This window comes from Gopherus flavomarginatus, chromosome 8 (assembly GCF_025201925.1).
Source record: "Gopherus flavomarginatus isolate rGopFla2 chromosome 8, rGopFla2.mat.asm, whole genome shotgun sequence".
Lineage (NCBI taxonomy): Eukaryota > Metazoa > Chordata > Testudines > Testudinidae > Gopherus > Gopherus flavomarginatus.
In genome coordinates, this window is record NC_066624.1 from 56602248 (window position 1) to 56627362 (window position 25115).

Below are 25115 nucleotides of genomic sequence, written 5' to 3' on the forward strand. Positions count from 1 at the left end.
GACTAAACCTTCCCAGTTTTTTTTACTTTTCTCATGTCAGATTTTCTAAACATTTTATCACTGTTGCTGCTCTTCTCTGGACTCTTCAATTTGTCCTCTTCTTTCTCAAAATGTGGTGCCCAGAACAGGACACAGTACTCCAGCTGAAGCCTCACCCATGCTGAATAGTGGGCAGGACAGTTACCTTACTTATGATGCTCCTGTTAATACACCCCAGAACATTAGCCTTTTTTGCAGCTGCATCATATTGTAGACTCTCATTCAAGTTGTGAGCTGCTATAATCCCACATCCTTTTCCATAGTACTACCTCCACCTATTCAGTTATTCCCCATTTTGTAGTTGTGCATTTGATTTTTCCTTCTTAAGTGAAGTGCTTCACACTTGTTATTGAATTTCATTGATTTCAGGCCAATCTTCCAATTTGTCAAGATGGTATTGAATTCTAATCCTGTCCTCCAAAGTGCTTGCAACCTCTCTCAGCTTGGTGTCATCTGCAGATTTGATAAGCATGCTCTCCACTCCATTACTGAAGTCATTAATTTAAATTTTGAATAGTACCAAACCCAGGACTGACCCCTATGGAACCCCACTAGATACACCCTCCTAGTTTGATAATTAGTCTCTGAGTAGTTTAATCTAGACTGCATTTTCCTAGAGTGTTTATGAGAATTCCCTTATTTTTTCTCTTTCCTCCAGTTCTGAGCTGTGGCTTCAGTCTTCTAGTCAAGAAAGACTATGGCGTTCTCCTCAGTGAGTGGGGCAGTACTGTTGAAGAGACATAACTGTGCTATGTCTGTATTGATTCCTGCTCCATGCTAGCATGAAGAACGAGCAAACAATCTTACTCAGTTCTCTCAAATGGCAGCTCAGCACTTACTGTAGTCTAGGCCTTAGTTCTGTAAAGTCTCTTGCTGCTTTTCATCAAAGATGCCAAGCAGTGTAGTGCATTTTGGGGTACTTGATGACGTAAGTATGAAACCCCAAATTGTAGAAGAGTGAAACTGTACAGTGTCTCATGATTTCTTCCTTTCCTCTTACTCACCTCCTGATTGAGTTACTGTCATTCACTTCCTTGGGTCTTCTCTGAAAGATCACTGGGAAACTTCAGCTAATGCAGAATGCAGCAACCTGTTCACTTACTGGTCTGCATATGGAGTATATTGCATCATTATTTTGACTATACTGGTTACTAACTTGTTTCTGGCATGGTTCAAGATATAAATTTTGATTTGCAAGGTGCTATATGATTTGGGTCTGGATTATTCTGCAGACAGCATTTCGCCTATCCATCAGCCTGCAGTTGAAATCAGATGATATTCTTGCGAAGAGACCCCAGATTTGAAATCTGGCAGAGTCATCTTGAAAGAGGCCTTCAACTCTGTAATATATCCATCCTCTTCTCCCCCCTCTTAGACTGGCAGTTTGCCTTGAGCATGTTGCAAGGTCTGTTTAGTCACTCAGGCTCTTTCTAAATGAGCAAAGTAGGTCCAGATTTTCTTCCAGGAAGTTTTGAGTTGGTCTTGTACAGCTTGGGTATTTCTAAACATTGTTTCTAATGACTGTAAACATGCTTAGAGTTTGAGGGTACATGTTTGATACATTAAAAATTCAAAGCATTAGTTGTAAGGGGTTGATGCCGTACTTCCCGCTTCCCCCATTATAAGAGTGGAACCTCTTTAATGTTAGCATTTAGGAATAGCACAAATAACTTTTTAATTGGAGTTAAGAGGAAGATTTTATCCAGATTGTTCAGCTGGCCAATGGGAGCTGCAGGGGCAGTGTGTGGAGCCCCCATGGCTGCCCTTGCACCTAGGAGCTGGACATGCCAGCCGCTTCCGGGAGCTGCACGGAGCCAGGGCAGGCAAGGAGCCTGCCTTATCCCCGCTGCGCTACCAGCCGGACTCTTAGTGGCCTGGTCAGCACTGCTGAATGGAACTGCCAGAGTCCCTTTTTGACCGGGCATTATGGTCAAAAACCAGACGCCTGGCAATGCTAGTCACGGTTTTTTTTTCCTAGTTATGCCATACTGTTTGTATCAAACAGTGACAGTCTCCTGTTAGACCAAAATGCATCTCTTACCCAGTGACCTGTAGTGCTTCAGTGGTGGCTGTGCACTGCAGTGTGGGAGACTCAGGCTTGATTCCTTATTCTCTTCTACTGCAGATGTAGTTTGCATCCTTTCCCCACTTCTAGCTGAAGTAGTGGTGCCTCCTGCCATTCTTTGAGGTAGATTAAGGAGGGGTGTTGAGAGTCTCTAAAGTATTCACCTAAAAGGAGCCCTGGAAGTGTAAGAGGGAGGTGGAAAGGAAATAATACTTACATCTGTACAGCACCTTTCATCCAAGAGCATAAAGTGCCTTAACATGTGCCTCCTGCTCGGCCTCATTTTTTTTCCAAGTGGGGAAACTGACATAGAAGTTAGGTAACTTGCCAAGGACATGCCACAAGTTAGTCCGGAGTAACTGCTGGCCATTACGCATCCTGTCTCTGGTGGATTCTTGGCTTATGCTGAGGAAGCATCATTTGTACTTTAGGCATTATCTCGTCAGGCACTAATGACGACAACCACTTGCTGTGTAATGGGGTTGAGCAAGCTACAGTGGTTCTGTAGCCCTGTTTGCTCTTTCAAGATCATAGTCGGGGATCCTAGTCTTCTCCTGCCTCTCATGAGAGTATTAAGCCTCAGTAAATTGGCTTGTACAAAGATGCAGTTGTGTTTGAGATCCAGTCTATTTTTGGCTTTGCTTTCTTCTCCATTTAGGCTTTAGATAGGTAAATGTGGTTTTCTGCTGGAAGGTTTCAAGCGATGAAAAACTTTCTAAGGCCATGGCTACACTGGCACTTTACAGCGCTGCAACTTTTGTGCTCAGGGTGTGAAAAAAACACTCCCTGAGCGCTGCAAGATACAGCACTGTAAATCCTCAGTGTAATCAGTGCTGCAGCGCTGGGAGCACGGCTCCCAGCACTGCAAGCTACACCCGTAAGGGATGTGGTTTACGTGCAGCGCTGGGAGAGCTCTCTCCCAGCGCTGGCGCTCCGACTACACTCACACTTCAAAGTGCTGCCGCGGCAGCGCTTTGAAATTTCAAGTGTAGCCATACCCTAAGTTTAAGGGTAATATAGTTCTGAAATAGGCTTCCAAGGGAGGGTTTGGGTGTTTTTTTTAATTCCCCTCATTGGAGGTTTTTATGACAGATTGGACAAACACCTGTCAGGGATGGTCTGGGTTTACTTGGTCCTGCCTCAGTGCAGGGTGCTGGACTTGACGTCTTATGGACCTTTCCAGCCATACTTTCTGTGATTCTATGGTTTAGTCAGTCCTGGCATGTGCCTTTTTATATCATCATGGCCCCACTCTAAAATCACCTGGTGACCACAGCATATAAACAGATAAACGTGTCCAGTGGGCTAAGCCCTTTTCCTGCCTTTCAGAATAATGGAAGGAGGTATTTATTTGGTAACTGATGCACTCAACTGTGTCTGGTTGCACTTAAGCTGAATTCTTGCTGTATGAGGTTCTTAATACTTTAACTCTCTAATCCTCAGTAAGAAACCTCCCCAGCTCTAGCAGTGTGCTCTGAAGATCCATGGACTCAGGCTTTCCCAGACCAGAGGTGACAAGCAGACTCCACAGTCATCTTGACTGTGGAGTCTGTTTACCTCGTCTGGTCTGGGTCTCCTTCCCTGCTCTGGTGTTCTGCAAAGGTGCAATGCAGTGTAATGGGCGTGTCTGCAGAACTTCTCTATAGTTCTGGATGAGAAATTACTTAAAGCAATTTGATCAGTTTGAAATCTGATTAGGAAAAGGTCAAGGCAACTTCTCTTCCAGAAAGATCTATCTCAAGACACGTAAGGACACTTCTGTCTGACAAGACTACAGTGATGCACTCACTTGCAAACAGCCCAGTTTATGGACCTTGATATCTCTAGATATCTGTCTGAGACTTTTGGAGGAAGGGGGTTTTTATGCTTATAAGAAGCACACAGCATCTTTTTCAGGGGAAAAAGCAATACGCCGCGTTTATTGAAGATGTAACAATTAGCATATGCATTCAATCATACCCCGCCCCCCATCCCCCCCCCCCCCCCACACACACACACTGTCCTGCCAGTCAATGTTATAGTTACCAGTCCAGATCAATCTAGTGGCCAGCTAGGTTGATCATGGGTAGGTAGGAGCCGGGTTCTGTCGGTCGCAACATGGTTCTCCGGGGAAGTCTTGGCAGGATGAACCCAAAGTTTCATGGCAAGGCACCCTGTTTATATAGTGATTTTCCTTCATTGGGACCAATGAGTTTTGCACCATCATGCTGTAATCAATTGTTTGACGAGTGCTTGTTTTCTTAAATTTGTTTTTCTCATCCTTTATCTTGTTCTTTCATCAGGTCTCTCAGGGAGTTACCCCATGCTGGTTTTGATCACAGCTATCTTGTCCCCATTGATAGGTGCCTGTCTCACCTTTCAATCTGCCCTCTTCTGACATTTCAGTAGGGGCATGCTGCAACCTCCTGGCGCTTTTGCATCTGTCTCCGGATCCTCCCTAGACCATCTGGTTCAGCGATGGCCTTCACACTTATCTCAACACACGCAAAACAGAATTAATTTACGCAGAAAATTTTGAACAGGAACATCAAGTTGCAATGCAAAAGAAAACAACCATGGCATTCTTTTACTTATTTGAGAATGCTAAACCTACAACAAAATGGTGACCCTCAAAGATCTGTTACTGCATTAAAATCAGTCCAGACACACACACATTCTGGCTGATGCATCTCTACTAATGGTGTATCAAGCCATTCCTATCCGCTATTCAAAAAGGGTGGCTGGCAGGATATGGTCACATCATATATCAGTACATTTAATATACGCTACATTATCATCTCATTATTCTTTATCCTTCATTCTAAATCATCCGAAATACAAACATAAAATCCCACAGGGTGAGTAATCAAGTATCAGAGGGGTAGCCGTGTTAGTCTGGATCTGTAAAAGCAGCAGAGTCCTGTGGCACTTTATAGACTAACAGACGTATTGTAGCATGAGCTTGAAGTGGGTGTTCACTTCAAGCTCATGCTACAATATGTCTGTTAGTCTATAAGGTGCCACAGGACTCTTTGCTGCTGTTAGGGTGAGTAATAGTTCTCTTGTATTGGGCTAATGCACTGCCATGTTATACCACACAAGGTCTGGCTTACAGCAGGTAGCTTTCCAGATATTGGCAGGAAGGAGCAATAGATTGTTGTGGTCAACCTTCTAAAGTCTCTTTCATGAGTAACTTGCAGGTCAGTGCGAGCAGATCACCTCAGGCTTTTACGAACAGATATGTCTCAAACAGCAGAAGAGCTGATGAAGACTCCTTGAAAGCATGTTTTAAACCCCTTGTTAAATCATCATGCAGAGCAGATGGCTTAAGTACTGCTAATGATGATGGTCTGCAGTCCTGTAGGCCTTTCTCTGTGTAACTTACTGTCTCTTCTGTGAAATAGATATTCTGATCATTGTACAGATGCAGGAAGGTGGTGGGAGATATGAACATAGTGAGGCTAAGAAAAAAGGTCAAGGCGTGAATTGATAGAATGGCCAGAACCATGAGTCCTGACTCCTAGTCAGTCCCCTACTTTGATCACAAGTGAAATGCCCTGTGGGTATGGTGCATGTGGTGTGTGTGTGTGTGTGTGTGTGTGTGTGTATGTGGTTTCTATTTTTATGTATGTATGTGGACAAGTGCTCCATTTCATAAGTGTCTGTTTCATCCTGCAAAAGAATCCTGAATGTCTGTGCTGCAGATGCCAATTTAATTGCCCGACGTAGAGAAAGAAAGCAACAGCCTGTTAAGGGTTCATGACAGGAATTAAGGTCACCTGAGCTTTCAGGGAACCTCACTATAAACAAAGCATTCTCTCCTAGAAGTGCTCCTGCACATTAATAAAAATAAAAAAGTGCAGTTCTGTTAGAGAAGATGGGTGAAGTAATGAGAGAAGAATCTTACATCTTTATAGTAATAAAGAACAATAGCGAGTCTTGCATGCCATGATCACAGTTGTGCTATCTATAATATTGGGGAAAATAGCTCTACAGAGATGATGGCAAACAGAAAAAGATCACCAAATAAATGTATTTGCCACTGTAGCTTTTGTTCTCTTTGACTAGTCTTTTGCTTGCAAATCGGAGATGAGAACGGTGCATGCTGAGAGAGAAGCATTCAAAGCCCCTGAGAGCTTGCTCGCTGACTTCCTCAAGCTGGTAGGGCCTTGAAGCTGCATAAGCAGACAAAACAGCTGCACAGTGAGGATAAGCAGGAAGCTTGCTGACTGCTATGCAGGTAGTGGGGATAGTGCTGAGAAGCCAACAGGGAGTGACTGTGTAGCACTGATGCAAGGAGACGGATGCTGCAAAAAAGTCTTCATGACAGTTTGTTGATGGGATGTCAGTCCTACTGCTTAAGCCTGGGTTAATGTCCTAACCAGGTTGCTCCCTCTAGGAGTGAGAATGGGTGGAAGTGATTGAGGTAAAAACAAGCACTTTGAAATATAAAGGGGCATGGGGAAGTGGGGAGCCATCAGCACAGCTTTAGAGAAGCAAGGAGGACACAAGTGCAGCTGGTAAACATGTATCAAGTTGTAGTCATCCAGAGACACTGATTGGTTGCTTAAAGCAGAACTAGTGCAGACCAAAGGAGCAGCAGGAGTAGCCCTCCTATCTTTAGCGGGGTGATGCTGAAAGCCCATTAATTTGGGTCTGAAGATTGACTATTATAGACCAAGAGGGAAGTGAAAGAGGCAAATTCAGTGAACGCTAGGGCACTGGAGGGAAATATTGCTGTGACTGGCTGACAAATGCTGGAGGGCCCTGCTTATTGCTCTGTTTTCATGTAAGAGGCCAAGGGAAAGTAAGTGTGGGCAGCTCTCCTGCATCTGGGATTTCATCGATTCAGGGTGTGTTCTCTGGGTTTGTAAAGCTCATCCATTTAATGGCATATCTGATTTGCCCTCTTCCTCTGAAAGTCTCCTTCAGCAGCCCAGAGTGCTCTAAATCTTTCATTGTTCTGCTGTCCTGCATATCTACTCTTGTGTCCTATCACACTGGCTTTGCCAGTGATGCAAGCTTGAACACCTGGCTGTTCCCACAAATGTGTCTCTGCTGATTTTCAGCATGGAATGCCATTTCTGACTTAATCCATAAATCCACTACCCTGTTCTTCAAATCCCTCCTCATGACACATTTCTTGTGATGCCGTGAGTTGGCAAGCTTGTGTGGCGCTCAGCACTCTTTTTAATACAATATCAACTCTGTCAGATTTCAAACCACTAAGCTATGCAGTAGCTAACCTATATAACACTGTGGCCTTAGCGTCATTGCCCCTATTCCTGCCTTCCCATGTGCCGGCTATTGGCATACTCACCATCTAATTTGAAGTGAGATTCAGCAAGTATGATTACTAGTGCAGAACTCTACCTCTGTGTCTCCAGTGGCTGGCCCAATGGGGCCTTGATCCTGAGCTGGGGCCTCACAAACATCAAATATAAGCCCTTGTGCAGAATTAAGTGGTTTAAAAAAAAAAGTCATTTTATGCCCATATTGCTAGAGCAGACCAGGGGTTGGCTTGATAGAAAGGTAATGATAGTTCTTTCAGTACGTGCTTTCTGGGTTCAAAAGTTAAAGGCGGCTTTATGGTCTGGTGCCTGCTACTTCCTCCTATTTTCATGCATAATAACTCTTGCACATGGTGGGGAAAGTGCTGGCCAGAAAGAGGTTGCTGAAGTGCAGGCCATATCAGGTTGTTTTGTCCCTGCTGCCTCCTAAGATGGACACTGATGTGATCCTTGATTGAATAGAGTCATTTCAAGTCTCAGTAGCTCTGTATATGCTAGGGACTTGGGCTGTTGCTGTAAACAGCAGTTGGTACCAAGTTTCCAATTCAATGCTCATTTCCTGTAACAGTGTACATAATACAGAAGGGACAAAACCAGCAGTTCTCAATGTTTCTACTGGGAATCTGACAGTGACCCGCTATGTCAGGAATGGGTCATTTTCCTACTGTACATGGAGTCCTATTGTATTAAGTGAGCTGGAATATGTGGGCCCAAAGACTTAAAGGTGTTAACATAACCCTGAAATTGTCCAATGTTAAACAGTTTAAACAGGGTTTGGGGTTTGGTATCCAGTGACCTTAGCCTGTTTTGTACCATGGAAAACACACCATGAAACATTCTTTTAATCTTTTATTAAAGATGAGGGAGGAGGGGTGACAGACAGTTAAAGCATTTGAAATGTATGTAAAGTATTAAATCAGGTTTTCGTTTGAACAATACCCTTGTTGCCTTTCCCTGGAGCTCTAGAGAGCATTCAGAAAGGAAAAGAAACCTTTTTTGACCATCTTTCAGATGGCATCCAAGATAATAGGCATTTCTGGGGAGAAAAGAAGTTAGCTGAGATGACCTGGAGGAAGTGGTGGTGTTAAAATCCGATTTAGTTTCCTAAATGACAGAATGAAAGCGCAGGACAAGATGGGAGAGAAAAGAACAGCAAAGATAGAAAACGCAGCTGCTGTCTCTGGTGTTGACTCTCAGTGCTGAAAAATCCAGGCACAGCACACAGTCTGATCAGCCACTTCAAGACCTAGCATACTTGTATTAGTGTCAGGCTGTTTAGATCATTGCATTTAGCTGCCTCTCTGGTCACAGGCTTACAAAATATACAGGCCAGGCTAGGCTAGCCAGACTCTACTTGAGCAGAAGGAAAAAGAGACAGAAAAGAGAAGAAATAAAGAGGGGAAGAAAAAGAACTGGGGGGAGGGGAACGAGCATGCAGCAGGTGACAGTCTTACATCCCAGGTCAGAGTTTCCCCAAGCCCGGCTCATGGGGCAGATATGGTTAAGGCATGTCAGTTTCTTAGCCAGTGGTACCCAAGGGAGTAGTGTGGCCAGCAGCACATCTTTGGCTACCCTAACCTGCTGGCTCATTTGGCCACTGTGTAAACGAGATGGCCTTTCAGTGTGAGATCAAGTGAGACTCAAAAGCACAACTTTTGGGGTTATAGTTGTGTTAACTACTCAGCCACTGCACGCACTCGCATCCCAGGTGCTAGCTGGATTTAGCTGCAGCTGGTAGAGGTGGAGGTGCTGATGTCACCTGAGTCCTCTGTCAGGACATCTCTCAGGTTAGGATGAAGACAGTCTGGGGGTCCAAGAGACAGTGGGGGTGGCAGTCATGATGTTGGAAACTCACTCTTTTCCCTTTTTTCAGTCAGCCAGAGTTGCGGTAGCCTCCTCCTTATTTCCCCCCAAAAGTCTTTTCTTGTAAGGACCTCAAAAGAGGATGACGGGTAGAATACCCATCCCATCATTATTTTGTTGACCAGTTAGGTCTAACTTCTGACACACCAACTGGGGTCTCACTGTTCTTATATACCAGGCATGATTTTAACACAGTTTTGGAATTGTATCCGTAGGTCTCTTTGTTTGGACTAACTCAGTAATTGTCTCTTTTTTGTACCTTTTCCCATCATTTGATGTTGTGACATTTTATGAACTTTGAATCACTTTTTACAGTGGTGCTCACAGTTAGGACCAGTTATCACAACAGTCCACTGAAATGATAGATGCTGGGTTTATGGGCAAGGAGGCTAGTGCTAAAAATGCTGTGATTTGGTGCCTTTTCTTGGCCTTTTACAGTCTAAGGCCTAGAATAAAACACCTCATCCCCACTGAAAAGAAAGTACCAGGGAAACTAGCACAATCCTGCTTCCAGGCTGAACAGGGATTTGATTGCTTGGCATTCTCAGCGTTGACTTTTCAGTCATCCCGGTTGCTTCGGCACACAGTCCGATGGCTCTGCCAGTCAGGCTTCCCAAGTTCAAATACATGGTGATGTGCACAGCGTCTGTTTGTGACTGAGTACAAGATGGATGACATTGGAACTCTCCAAGTGGAAAGTGAAAAATAGTAGGCTCCTTTACAGGGGCAGGAGGCGTTCCTTTAATATACGCTCTAAGCAGAAAAGAGGCTTATGGATGTACTGCACCTTTTAAATCTTGGGTCCCTGACAGCAGACTAAAGTGTTGCTATTCCACTGATTAACACAGTCTGCTGCCTCAGCAGCTAACAAGTACTTCTCTACTGTCTTGCTAGACTCACCATAGCCCCAGTTGCTTGGACGTTTAAACCCTGAATTTGATACTCATATGATGTGAGGATACGTGGTTATCTTCCCATCAAGGGATTCAATCTAATTTTAAAAGATTCAGAATGGCATGCTGTGAGTGTTTTTTGTTGTGGAAGTCCATGCATGTTGATATTTAATTTGCCTAAAGCATATGAACCTCATTAACTGCCAGACCAAGAGATGCTACTGAGGAAATGTATATGGTGGTTCCAGAACTGTAAGCTGCTGGTGTGTCTCCTGTACTTTGGATCCATAATTTACTAAAATCAGGAAACCTCTTTAAAACAACCAGCTAACCCACAGAGATTTGTGTGCATGCATTAGCACGGGCATTGGTGCATTGTGACCACTACTGGTACAATAATCATGGTCTTGCTCCCCTTGTCTGTTATGAGACGGGGGGCTACCCTTTGCCTCAAAGAGCTTACAGTCTGAGATGGTCTTTCCATTGTACGTGGCATGTCTTATGCAATGGAGCCATGCAATGCTAACTTGGGAAATGGTGAAAATTGTGACTCTCCTGTGAAACTTACTTACCTAGAAGCAAACTCCTTTGCAACAAATGTTTTCTCTTGGTGAGGAGATTGGAAGGGCAATTAACTGCATGTAGTGCCATGATGCATGACCTGCATCAAACCAGAATCATGTAGCGAGGTCAGCATAATATCTTATTGAGTGGTGCCTAGAAAAGGGGAAGAGGAAGAAAGATGGGCTGCAGGTAATGGCATCCAGTAGAAGTATTGAACAGTCTTACTGCTTCCTTGCTCTCTGTGCCAAAGAGAGAGATGCTGTTAACATGGAATTACTGTGCTCTGCTGAGAGGGATCTGTAGAGGAAGTGTTATGAGTCTCCTAATCCTGTGTGTGTTGTGTCTCTAGCTAGTGTGAAGCAATGGCCATCCTGTTTGTCGTTGTTGCCAGAGGCACGACCATCCTTGCCAAACATGCCTGGTGTGGAGGGAACTTCCTGGAGGTGACGGAGCAGATCCTGGCAAAGATACCATCCGAGAACAACAAACTCACCTACTCACATGGAAAGTGAGTAATGCTCTGTCTTCTGGAGTTGTGGGGAAAGGGGAGAGAAGGGACCTGCTGTGGGGAGAAATTGAGTTTGGGCCATTGCTACTTAGTGATGTATTAAGACCTGAGAAGGACTAAAAATTCAGGTCTTGAATGCCCTGTGAACAACTAGGTGGATTATGACATCACTTGTCAAGATTGATTGAAGGCTGAGCAATTGATCTAACCATGCTTTCTGAAGTGGTGCTGAACGTGGGATGCCTTGGGCTGCACTTGCAGTTATGCAGCGTGTAAGGGCACCAGGTTTGCTGCACTGATTGCTGACACTTCTTGGCTACTGATACATTTAAGATGACTCATTGCTCAGGCAGTTCTTAGAAACCTGTCCCTCTAAGAAACCAGTGGAGTTGGTATTATCCTCTGGTATGGCTAGGAGGATCTTTGTACTATGAGTTGGAGATTCATTGGACATACCCAGAAATAGTCATCAACAGTGAGGGAGGCCAGAAGGGTGCAACTGGTTATGTGCAATTTTGGCTTTGGGCCATGGAGAGTGAAATCTGTGTGGGATAAGGCTTTAATATAGATTTATTTAAACTTTCCTAAAGTATGCTGACTCCCTGCCTTTACAACACTGCGTGACCCAAACTGCCAGGCACAGAACTATGGCTGGACTTCAGTGGCACAGATCAGATGGATGGTTTCCCAAAGTTCAAGGTGTTTCATTTCAATTGCATCTCTACTCTAGATCTATAATCTAGAGTAACCCCAGACTTTCCCTCGCACTGTAAAGACCATGGGTCCAAAACTTTGTGCAGTTTAGGATTCCAAGTGTGCTTTCAGGTAACAAGTGGCTGGACCTGCCTGCTCCATTGTTACACATGGGCTGTCTGATGAAATTTGTAGGAATCCCACAAATTATAGCTCTGACTAGGGAGGACTTTGACTGGGAGCACTGCAAAGTGTTATATTTTAGGAATGTGTCTCACTGAGTTGGCCTAGTATCTGCTTTGCAATCTTCAATTTTTACAAAAATACTAAATCTTAGTCTTGAGGACAGCTCACATTTCTTACTCTAATCCTGAGTTTCTCCTTAAAGTCAAGCTGGGCAGTTGGCTTGGCGTGCCTCCATTAGTATATTTGATGCATGCTAATTGGGCTAATTCCTGATAGAGAGGATCTTGGCTCTGCAGTCTGTCTCAGCTGCGCAGGGAGCTCAGATGAGGGATGGAGGGATAATGATTACTAGCAGACATGTCTGCTTCCCAAGTGTGCTATGGGTTACATGTGACATGCAGCAGGAGTGTTCACACCCCAGACCTTGAGGGAGCTAAACTTGGAACTGACTGAAGATATCAGCTGGGGGTGGGTGGCTATAACTGGGGCAAGGGAGGATTATTGCTTTATTAAACACTTTGCTTGAATAGGGTGAACTGCATTTCCCAGACTTTCTAAACTACTGCAGTAGGATAATGCACAGTGCAGATTTGGAGCTATTGGGCAGCTCTGAGACTAGGCACACTCTGTATTCAGTATGAAACCACATCCCCAGCCAGAATTGCAGGGGCTCCCTCCTAGCAATCTAATTCTGCAGTGTTTATATGCCCACAACAAAATGGGGAGAACCACCCCTTAGATTGGAACTCTTCTGTCCTTCCACAGGGGAAAGAAATGGGCAGATTGGCTCAAATTCCATACACCTCCTTTTGAGGAGTGTTTGGAAGGTAGGACGTCTTCTTACTTGTGTTCAAAATCCTCCAAACAACCCGGCTTCCCTGCTTGGGACAGGCAATTCCTTCCCTCCTCTGGGATAGAGCAGAGATCATGGCATGGGGCTGGGAAGATGCAGTGCAGTTCTGTCCAGTTGTGGTACTTGAGGACACCTGAGCAGGGCACCTGGGGTGGCCTGAGGAGAGGGCTTAGCATTCAGAGCTTAGGCAGTTACTTTCTGCCCAGCGTCCCGGCCCCCACAGACAGGGAGACCTGGGAATGCTCTTCCCCCTGTGCTAGAATGTCTGGAGTCTCTGTTTCTAAACCAAAAACAAACTCAGAGAGGAAATAGCTGAAGCCTGGTGTGTCCTCGTTAATGCAGAACTTTAGGAGTGAATGCCTGATCTTGCTGCAACCACTCCTAGGTTTCAGGGTCCCTACCTAATGCTGTTTAGCATCTGGACTGCCCAGTGCTATCCATTCCCTGCTGCTGCCATGAGGGAGCCTTCTGACATAGAAGGGATGGAGTTTATTCCCATTTGGGGGAATAGGGTTGGACTTTCAGGGGCTCACAACCACCCAGTAAAAATCAAAACCATGTCCAGAACTCCTAGTGTGTGTGTGTGCAGGGGGTGGGGGGTCCTAACTGTATGTGTGCACAAACACACAGGTGAGGCAGAACTGGACAAATTGTACTAGGTAGACTGCATCTCTCAGGAATGTTGTGAGACTGACTTAATGTCTTGTCAATTGTTTTTTACATCCTTAGATGAAAAGGGCTGTATAATAATTCAAAAGTATTCCTAAGATGCCTTTCTAAAGCCTGGGAAGAACACTGCTGCTGCTCTCGTTTATAGGTGTTTAATAATGCAGAACATCAGGCTTGCTTAAGTGTGTCAGTCTAGGTGCAAATGGAAAAATTAAGAATGAATGCAAGACTTAGAGCAATGTGGCTGTTCGCTATTTCCAAAGAGTTGCACAGTTAATTAAATGCAGCCTAGCAGTCGGAGGATGCCAATGACCATAGAGCTGTTTGTGTAAGCAGCTGATGGAGGCATTTGATGGAGGCCTTGGAAATTGGTTTAGTAAAAACATTAATCCAGTTATTGATACAACTGTTATGGTAGCACCCAGAGAATCCAGTTGTGAACTGGCCTCCTTGTGCTAGAGAATCATAGAAGATTAGGGTTGAAAGAGACCTCAGGAGGTCATCTAGTCCAACCCCCTGCTCAAAGCAGGACCAGCACCAACTAAATCATCCCAGCCAGGGCTTTGTCAAGCCAGGCCTTAAAAACCTCTAAAGACAGAGATTCCACTACTTCACACATTCCAGTGCTTCACCAGCCTCCTAGTGAAATAGTTTTTCCTAATATCCAACCTAGACCTCCCCCACTGCAACTTGAGACCTGGGCCAGAAGAGTTTACAATGGAAATTTCATTGCTTCATTAAGCAAATTACTGTGTGGACAAACTAGCTACACTTTTTCAAGGAATTTATGTTGGCTTACTTTGGTAGGCATGATTGTTTGCTTTATACTTGGGATGATGTTGCGTTGAATCATATCTGTGGAAGCCCCTTGATGGTTTTACCTTGGTATATTAAATGATTAGTACAATGCGTAACTTTAATACATCTGCAGTTAGACATTGCCCCACTTGGCTGTTAATCCAGGGGTAGCCAAGTGTGGGCTGTGAGCTACGTGTAGCCATTGGGATACCAACCTGTACCACTGCCCACAGCTGTTATCTTTAGTTCTATGCAGGTTACAGTACAAAGGTCCCAGAAGAAATATGCTGTGATCAAGATGGAGCATTGCATGCTGGGACCTGTTTCTTTTCTGTAGGGTGACTGCAAGTTGCTCCACTCCTTAATTTGGGTGTGCCTGGCAGATAGTTGTTTGAACATTGGGGTCTTCTACAGTAGTTCATGGAGTCTTGCTGGCAGCTCTAAATAAGATTCGCTGTTTTTTTTCCTCCCCTTTTTGCAGTTATCTATTTCATTACATCTGCCAAGACCGGATTATATACCTATGTATCACAGATGATGTAAGTATTTTGGATAATGCTACTATGCATACACCCTGAAAATGATAGCGCTTTTCTCTCTGTGCGTATCCATGAAAATCAATAATGGGCACAAACCCATGGGGCTGTTTTCTTCAGTGTCATTCCTGCATATTTACACTGGTGTAACTCAGAACATGGGCCCCTCTAGCTAACGTCAAAGTTAAAATATTTTAGTTCAGTCTACCTCAGTATCCAGCTGGTGTGTATGAGGGACGACAGTGTCTCCTTCCCACTGCACCAACTTTTTGCTGCTTACAAGGATCAGGTGACTTTCACTCTGCAATCATTCCTAAGGCATCCTAGTCATTCGTACAGTACACTTAAGCTTTGCCCTCAACTGTGGAAGAAAGTACAAATAGAGGCTGTGAAGTCTTTTCTTTGTTTCCCCTTAAAAAGTAAATAAAGCACAGGCTTGCTTTTGAGCTTTGTAGGCCTGATTCCAGTGGGTATCCAGGGAGGAACAGACTGATATTAAAAAAGTGACTGCTGTTAACAAAGAGATTAAGAGGAAGAGATCGCAAGGTTTTTGCAGGGTTATGCGCAGTGTGATTGTTTGTTTGTATTTGATAAAAGGTGGAGGGTCTCTAAATGGTTACATGTCTGAAGTTTTTCTGTAGGCCACCTATTCCCCCAGTTTCCTAACTAGAATGTTAGGTGACTTACAGTTTTCTGCCTGATGTGAACATTTTGTTTTTACTTTTAGAACTTCGAACGTTCCAGAGCCTTCAGTTTCCTGAATGAAATCAAAAAGAGATTTCAGACTACGTACGGTTCAAGAGCACAGACAGCACTTCCATATGCCATGAACAGCGAATTCTCCAGTATCTTGGCTGCACAGCTGGTAAGATACATATGGTCAGAAGGGGCTCTCTAACCAGCCTCATTTCTCCCTCGTAAACGCTCCTGTTGGCTTTACATCAGTGATTCTCAACCAGGAGTATGTGTACTTATGGGGGTGTGCAGAGGTCTTGCATGTCATCAACTCATCTAGATATTTGCTTATTTTTACAACAGGCTACATAAAAAAGCATTAGCAAAGTCAGTGCAAATTAAAATTTCATACAGACAATCTTCAAGTCCCGAGTCAGACTCCACAATCATCCTTGAAAAGAGTTCCCCTAAGTAGGGAGGAGAGTGGTGTTTGGAGAGAAAAATGCATGCGTACTTTGTAATAGCTTGAGCAAAGCTGTGTTGGGAGCTCCTGCCTGAACATCGATGCGCTTCTCATCAGCAGGACTCATACATCTAAGGAGTATGTAGCCTTTCTAGGACTGGGCATGTCTAAGCACTTGATAGTCATAAGCACAGCCCATGTAGTCTGCTGTTTTGAGACTGCAGAATTTCCTGTAGAATCCACCCTTTGTCACAGATATTGCTCCAGTCTCAACTTCCATATTGAAAACCTTTCAAGGGAATGTTAAAAATATGGGAACTGAATGTAACGTGGCTGCCCGTAGCCTCAGGTAACATGGAAACAATAACTTTGAGCAATTAACTGCCCCATTCATTTCAATTAAGTGTTGACTCCTAATGTCACTTAATGGCAACACTCTTTTATTGTGGATCACTTGAGCAAAAACATTATGCTAATATTCTTATCCAGCAATCCTAAACTGCCTCCTGAGTGTGGAAAGCTTTCACCTACTGCTCTCACCCAGCTTCCTTCATAATGATGTTGATTATGCAGATAATTAGCATACTGGAAATGTGGGGTAGCACAAAAGGAAATACAAAATATCGTGTGGTTATAGTACTGCTTGTAGTATTCACTTTCCTACTGAATTCAATAAAATCCACTTGTATAATTAAATGAAGCTGTTACAGAATTTCCAATCAGTTTGCCGCACCACAGAATTTGTCTAGCTTGCTGCAGTGTACACAGGGCCCTGATAACAAACTTTGCGACTAACCTTGCAGTTGCAGTTCCCGTTTCCCAGATGAGGATTGATGCACACAAGAGAAGTGCCTTGCCCAAGACTGTACAAAGTCAGCTGGGACATAAACTCAGTAATCTTAGCTTCTACCTCAGTTTTTATTTTTCCGTGTCCGTCTGCCTCCTGTAATACCTAGTACTTGTCTAGTGTTCTTCACTCATAGATTTCAAGCTATCTACAAGGATACTGAAATAACAGGGAAGATAAACCTGAGGCCTGGTCTACACTATGCGTTTAAACCGATTTTAGCAGCGTTAAACCGATTTAATGCTGTACCCGTCCACACAACAAGGCCCTTTATATCAATATAAAGGGCTCTTTAAATCGGTTTCTGTACTCCTCCCCAACGAGAGGAGTAGCGCTGAAATCGGTATTACCATATCGGATTAGGGTTAGTGTGGCCGCAAATCGACGGTATTGGCCTCCGGGCAGTATCCTACAGTGCTCCACTGTGACCACTCTGGACAGCAATCTGAACTCGGATGCAGTGGCCAGGTAGACAGGAAAAGCCCAGCGAACTTTTGAATTACATTTCCTGTTTGTCCAGCATGGAGCTCTGATCAGCATGAGTGGTGATGCAGTCCCAAATCCAAAAAGAGCTCCAGCATGGACTGTACGGGAGATACTGGATCTGATCGCTGTATGGGGAGACAAATCTGTTCTATCAGAGCTCCGTTACAGAAGACGAAATGCCAAAGCATTTGAAAAAAATCTCCAGGCTATGATATAGAGTCCAAAGCACAGCGCTGTGTGACATGCGTAACGGAAAGCCAAAGAATCAAATGGATGCTCATGGAGGGAGGGAGGGGGTACCGAGGACTCCAGCTATTCCGCAGTCTCCGAAAATCATTTGCATTCTTGGCTGAGCTCCCAATGCCTGTAGGGTCAAACACGTTGTCCGGGGTGGTTCAGGGTCTATCTCGTCAATTTACCACCCCTCCTCCTCTGTGATAGAAAAGGGGGGGAAATCTTTTCTTGACTTTTTTATATGTCACCGTATGTATACTGCATGCTGCTGGTAGACACGGTGCTGCAGCAGTAAACAGTAGCATCCTCTCTCCTCCCCTCCCCGGTGGCAGACGGTACAGTGCAGTAGGACTGATAGCCATCCTCCTCATGAGCCTGTGAGTGCTCCTGGCTGGCCTCAGATGAGGCTGGCCGGGGGCGCCTGAGTAAAAATAGGAGTGATTCCTGGTCATTCCCAGGAGATGGTACAGAACGGCTGGTAACCGTCCTCATCATAGCAACTGGGGGCTGAGCTCCATCAGCCCCCTCCCTTTCATGTGTAAAGAAAAGATTCTGTACTGCCTGGACTATCATAGCAGCAAGATGCTGGGCTCCTCTCCCCCACACCACTTAATGTCCTGCCTGGACTATCATAGCAGCTGGAGGCTGCCTCGCCCTCATTTTATCTCAGTAACAAGTCACTGTTTCTTATTCCCGCATTCTTTATTACTTCATCACACAAATGGGGGGGACACTGCCACAGTAGCCCTGGAAGGTTTGGAGAGGAGGGAAGCAACGGGTGGGGTTGTTTTAGGGACACCCCCTAGAATGGCACGCAGCTCATCATTTCTGCGGGATCTGATATAGAGCGGCTGTGCACTGATACACTGGTTCTCTAATACACTTGCCCCATATTCTAGGCAGGACTGACTCTATTTTTAGATACCATAAAGGAGGGATTTACTCGGGGAGTCATTCCCATTTTTGTCTTTCCACCCCTGGCCGACCTCAGCCAGGGACACCCATGACAGCAGCAGACGGTACAGAACGACAGATAACCGTCTCTGCTGTCATGCAAAGGCAAATGAATGCCGCTGTGTAGCGCTGCAGTATCGCCTCTGTCAGCGGCATCCAGTACACATACAGTGACAGTAAAAAAAAAAACTGAACGGGCTCCATGGTTGCCATGCTATGGCGTCTGCCAGGGCAATCCAGGGAAAAAGGGCGCGAAATGATTGTCTGCCGTTGCTTTCCCGGAGGAAGGAATGACTGACAACGTTTACCTAGAACCACCCGCGACAATGATTTTTGCCCCATCAGGCACTGGGATCTCAACCCAGAATTCCAAGGGGTGGGGGAGACTGCGGGAACTATGGGATAGCTACGGAATAGCTACCCACAGTGCAACACTCCAGAAATCGACGCTAGCCTCGGACCATGGACGCACACCACCGAATTAATGTGCTTAGTGTGGCCGAATGCACTCGACTTTATACAATCTGTTTTACAAAACCGGTTTATGTAAAATCGGAATAATCCCGTAGTGTAGACATACCCTGAGACTCTCTGGGGAGAACTTCACTTGTAAACTTTTGGAAATTAGCAGCAAGCCAAAGTAGATGCAGGAAGTGGTTGACAGCAGTCTGCAAGACCTGTACAGATAGAACACTGGTACAGTAACTCCTCACTTAACGTTGTAGTTATGTTCCTGAAAAATGTGACTTTAAGCAAATCCAATTTCCCCATAAGAATTAATGTAAATGAGGGGGTTAGGTTCCAGGGAAATTTTTTTCACCAGACAAAAGGCTACCTATATTATATTTGGATTATTATTATTGGATATTATATTTGGATTATCTCTCTCCCCTCCCACTTCCCCCGGCTTGCCAGCAAGCTGTTTAGGAGAGAACGGGGAGCTGAGATAAGAGAAATTTGTTTTCATTCTGAACGGATCTGTACCATCACTGATTCAGTTCATTTGTTACAGAAACACCACTCGGAGAACAAGGGCACTGATCAGATGGTGGAGACACAAGCCCAGGTTGATGAACTTAAAGGAATCATGGTCCGAAACATAGGTATGTATCACTTCACTTCCCACTCTGCACACAGCGTGCAACCCTGGGTCCCAGAGGAGCATCCCTTTCAGAGGCATTCCCAACGGTATTGTGCAGCTAATGCTTTATGGGAGGCCAAGGTTTACCTGCCATCTTCTGCAGTGGTAACCTGGTTGAACAACAGAGTCTGCTACAGTTGGCAAGTATTCTATGCCTCATGCAGAAGTTCTCTGAGTTTGCAGAGGAATTTGTTTGCACTAAGATTTCACTCTGAGTGGCAGATTGGGATTGAGGAGTGGTGTTGCAGACCAATGGTGGATGCGCTCCAAATTCCAAATGCTCAATCTCCATTCTGCACTGAAAACCATGTGGGCCTGAGTGCAGGATCAGGGCCTTGGCAAAGCACGTGTAGCACTCCTTTGCTGATGGATTTGAAGAGTCTTAAAGCTGTAAAGATTTGGAACTCCTTCTATTCTTGGAGAAGGCAATGGTTTATCCAAACGAAGGGTTTGTCTACACAGTGGGGTAATGTGCTCTACAGGTTTGTGTTTTTTAAAACTCATTACTTGGTCTGTGTAGACCTTGCTGGTGTGCTTTGATGTAGTGCTGTTTGCAGTGCATTGCATTAAAGCACATTAGGGAACCTTTAGTGCACACCAGCAAGGTCTACACAGGCCAATTAATGTGCAGCCTGTTAGTGTGTGTTAGAAATCACACTCCTCTAGAACACATTACTCCACTGCCTAGACAGGCCCTAAAATCCACTTGGCTCCTTGTCATAGCCAAAATAGTAACTTACCAGTTTCTGATGTAGGGCTCTTTTACTTCTGGACCCAAACTATATAGCAGGTTTATAGAGTTAAACAGGTGAGATGAAGCTAGAGATACTATATTAATGCTTCCTTCAGTGCCTTGAGTAGCTTGTTAAATGACTAATCCAGAGGTAGGCAACCTATGGCACATGTGCCGAAGGTGGCATGTGAACTGATTTTCAGTGGCACTCATGCTGCCAGGGTCCTGGCCACTGGTCTGGGGGGCTCTGCATTTTAATTTAATTTTAAATGAAGCTTCTTAAACATTTTAAAAACCTTATTTACTCTACATACAACAATAGTTTAGTTATAGAACGAGACCTTCTAAAAACATTAAAATGTATGACTGGCATGCAAAACCTTAAATTAGAGGGTATATATGAAGACTCGGCACAGCACTTCTGAAAGGTTGCCGACCCCTGGACTAATCCATAGTGTGACCGGTTTCCTTTTGAGAGATTCATTCATAAACAGTGCCCTCGCCCACTGCAATAGAGTTCAAGAAAAACTTGCTTCCTCACTTAAGATAGAGGGCCAGATCCTCAGCTGGTATAAATTGGTGAAACTCTAGGATCTGGCTCAGAAACTAATTTGGGATTGCTTGGGACATAGGGATTTTGACCTTTCTCCTCCCTCCACCTCAAATACTGTACACCAAGTAGCTCGGAAGAGTTGTGCACAACCCTTAACTGTCTAACAAGTGAGCTTTTTATTGGTAAATGTTTGTAAATATCGATTTCACTGTACTCATACCCAAACCAAGGGAAACATATTCCCATCGACATTACTCAAAACTTCAATAAAATAAGAAAAATGCTGCTTGAGAACTTAGTTTGATTTAAAGATATTTACTTTGTACATTTTGACATATGTTGACAATTTGTGTTGAGAATCAAGAAGCTTTATAACTTAACATCTAATTTAACGTCATCGGGGCAGTTCAAACAATTATGTGATTTCCTGGAGTTGTGAAAATTTAAATTGATAAAAATAGGAAAAAAGCTTTAAAATAAATGGATTTGTTGAAATTATAAAAATACCGATTGAATTCTGCCAACCCTAGTTGTATCAGAGATGTCTCCTGGCCTTGAAGAAGCAAGAGACTTGGATAAGGAAGGTGCTTTTGCACCTCAATTCTGACTGCTGATTTGTTCTTCCTCCCTCAGACCTGGTGGCTCAAAGAGGAGAGAAGCTGGAGCTGCTGATAGACAAAACGGAGAATCTAGTGGACTCAGTAAGTACAGAGAGGCATAAGGGGAAGGGGGGTGAGGGGGAGGTGTGGACTTTATGTAGTAACCAGACATGCTGGTACTGTATTAGTTATGAGCAAAAGCTGATATTAACCAGTGTGCAATGAGTGCAGGTGGCAGCAAAGACCAGGCATAAGAGCTGTACACAGATAATACAAATACTGGAGCTTCTAGACACTAAGCCCTTGTGTTTGTACTGAGACTGCATGTCGTGTGTACAAGACGCATGACTTTCTTTCAGTCCCCCTCTAGGCCTTACCTACGCAACTTGGTTTCCAGCAACAAAGCTGTGTTTTGCTTGTGGCGTAGCTCATTGTGCCCTCATTCCTTACTGCGCCATGTCTTCTGCTATTTGCATCCGAGGCGTAGCAGTGCATGAGATGTGTGGATGGATATTGGATACCAGGCTACATGTAGACATGTCAGAACTCTGCTCCTACTGGAATAATGCCTGATTCCTACCTCCTTGGTGCTAGTTCAGTTATGTGCTCCTGCTGCTGCATCCTGCTCTGTTAAGGAACCTTCCTGTATAAGTTCCATTCTTTCCCTTTCTTCTTGTCTGTGCACAGAAGCCCCAAATGCCCATGACCTTCCTTCCTGCTTCCTAGTATGTAAGAGGAAAGCCACAGTCTGGGTTTCCTTCATATTTTGGTTCCACGACATTTATGTTCTTCATTATAGAAACTTTAATTATGAAAATAACTCTCAGATCAATTGACTTCAGGCTAATTATGTGGAAGCCTTCTGGCCTACAATAGTGCTTTGGCTACTGAAAATAAACAAGGTACTGCAGGTAACACCCACATAGCTATGAATGGGTCCCCTAGAAGTTGTTCTTCACCTCTCAGAAATGTCAAGAAATGCCCTTCTGCATTTAAGAAAAGAAGGGAGAAGGGGAAATAATGCAAGGGGGTGCAGAAAATTCACTTTGCTCCCAACAGAGGGCAATGCTGAGTTTCCTGTAGCTGGATTGGATTGGAAGCTGTTGCATGTTCCCGTGTTGAATGTCCAGCATTTGCCAGTTTTTTTCCATTCAGAGAGCTCTTTGCACTGAGATGTTGAGGGTTTTTTGTGCAAGAAATCATCTGATCTTAAGACAGTAGGCTGCCATCCTGGGATGAAACCCTATCATTTGGAGTGTGGTGGGGTTCTGGATTACAGAGAAGCAGGATGGGAAAAATGAATAAAGTGAAGATTTACCACAAGGTCAGAATAGCATAAATCAGGGGTCGGCACCTTTCAGAAGTGCTGTGCCGAGTCTTCATTTATTCACTCTAATTTAAGGTTTTGTGTGCCGGTAATACATTTTAACATTTTTAAAAGGTCTCTTTCTATAAGGTCTCTTTCTATAAGTCTATCATATATAACTAAACTATTGTTGTATGTAAAGTAAATAAGGTTTTTAAAATGTTTAAGAAGCTTCATTTATAATTTAAATTAAAATGCAGAGCCCCCTAGACCAGTGGCCAGGACCCAGGTGGTGTGAGTGCCACTGAAAATCAGCTCGAGTCCCGCCTTCGGCATGCGTGCCATAGGTTGCCTACCCCTGACATAAATATTGGAGATAAGCTTCAGGTTCTCAAAGGTCTCCAGTCAGCTAGGTCCAAAAGGGAGCTGGTATTAAAAGTTGCTCAGTTTGAAACCTCTCTTAATATATTTATTTACAATGGTAAAACTGTGCACAATGCCCTCTCTACTACTGGACTGTAGGCCTGCAAATGGAACAGGGTAGGTTAGCCTAGCTGTATGTGCAACACAGGACATGTGAACAGGCAGTGCATAGAAAAGCTGGAGGACTGAGCAGAGGGGTGCCCATGTACAAGGCTTACTTTCAGGCCCACACAAGCTTTGATGTTGCCTATTTAACTACCACTTCTGTGGAAGAAAACTAGGGCAGAAACTTGGGGCCCCAATCCTGTCTCCCACTGAGACGATCAGTGCTAAAGGATTGCAGGTACAGAGGCAGGAATGGGAAGGGGCTCCCTTTCCTAGGGGAAATGAAGGGGCAAAGCAAATAAATAACTTTGATAGGGGCCCCATACAACCTCCAAGGGATGAAATGATCTGCTCTTCAGCAGTGGGAAGTATCCAGATTTATTTTAAATGCTGATGAAGAGGTGGGGGTTGGGCACAGGGAATGCATCTCTTTTACTCACTCGCTCATAGACTTTAAGGTCAAAAGGGACCATCATGATCATTAGTCTGACCTGCACATCACAGGCCACAGAACCTCACTCACCCACTCCTGTAATGGACCCCAAACCTCTAGCTCAGTTACTGAAGTCCTCAAATCATGGTTTAAAGACTTCACATTACAGAGAATCCACTGTTTACACTACTTTAAACCTGCAAGTGACCCATGCCCCATGGTGCAGAGAAAGGTGAAAAACCCCCAAGGTCTCTACCAATCTGACACGGGGCAAAATTCCCTCCCGACTCCTGAGCATGTGGGTAAGACACACCAGCCAGATACCTGGGAAAGAATTCTCTGGAGTAACTCGGAGCCCTCCCCATCTAATTGTTCCATCACTTGTCATTGGAGATATTTGCAGCTAGCAGTGGCTGATGGGCCACGTGCCATTGTAGGCAGTCTCATCACACTGTCCTCTCCATAAATGTACCAAGTTCAGTCTTGAAGCCAGTTAGGTTTTTCCCCCTACTGCTCCCCTTGACAGGCTGTTGGAGATTAGATATTGGATCAGGAGGGATTTTGATGAAATCCAACTGGAGGACTAGGGCTGCTCACCAGGGCACATCGACTAAGTGGGGGTTGTCTTTCTCTCATAGTCTGTCACATTCAAAACTACCAGCAGGAACCTGGCCAGAGCCATGTGTATGAAGAACCTCAAGCTTACCATCATCATCACAGTAGTATCGATTGTAAGTTACTAGCCTTCATCCTCTTTCTTCCAAGGAGGTAACACACATGCGCCTTTCTAAAGTGAGGCCTGGATGTTAGAAAATGTCATCCATGTCTCTTCACTGTAGCGCCCAAATAACCATTGTCTCCTAGTGATGGAGGTAAAGGAGTTCCTTCTTGAAGGTTCTCTTCCCAAGGCTAGGAATCAGCATTTCACTACCCTTTTTACACTACAGCAGGTGGCAATATCCTGCCTAGAGCTGGTTGGGAATTTTTCATCAATGATTTCACAACAAAAAATTCCCTTTTCCCAAAACTAATCTTCTGCAGAAAATTCATTTTGCCAAAAAATTCTATTTTTCCATCAAGAAAATTGAAGCGATGGTTCCCTAGCTGGCTGCCTGCCTGGAAAACTCTCTTGTCAATTACATTTTCTGCCTGCCAGTTACAGGCCCAGGAGTTAGGGAGGAAGAGACTTCCTTCAGGCAGGAAGCCAGACATTCTATTTTGGTTCT

The 25115-nt window shown here is 44.4% G+C and overlaps 1 protein-coding gene across 3 annotated transcripts in view; it reads left to right on the forward strand.

Annotated features, from left to right (window-relative positions):
• The window catches only part of VAMP7 (vesicle associated membrane protein 7), a 34063-nt gene that overhangs the window by 5839 nt on the left and 3109 nt on the right, over nt 1-25115 (forward strand). Inside the window, exons 2-7 of one of the 3 annotated variants that reach the window (XM_050965692.1) lie at nt 11044-11202; nt 14883-14940; nt 15665-15802; nt 19609-19699; nt 21657-21724; nt 24528-24620. In XM_050965692.1, coding sequence (XP_050821649.1) covers nt 11057-11202; nt 14883-14940; nt 15665-15802; nt 19609-19699; nt 21657-21724; nt 24528-24620 — 594 coding nt within the window. In that variant the 5' untranslated portion in view covers nt 11044-11056. The remainder of the gene's footprint in view (nt 1-11043; nt 11203-14882; nt 14941-15664; nt 15803-19608; nt 19700-21656; nt 21725-24527; nt 24621-25115) is intronic. The other 2 variants (XM_050965690.1, XM_050965693.1) reach the window with 2 other exon arrangements.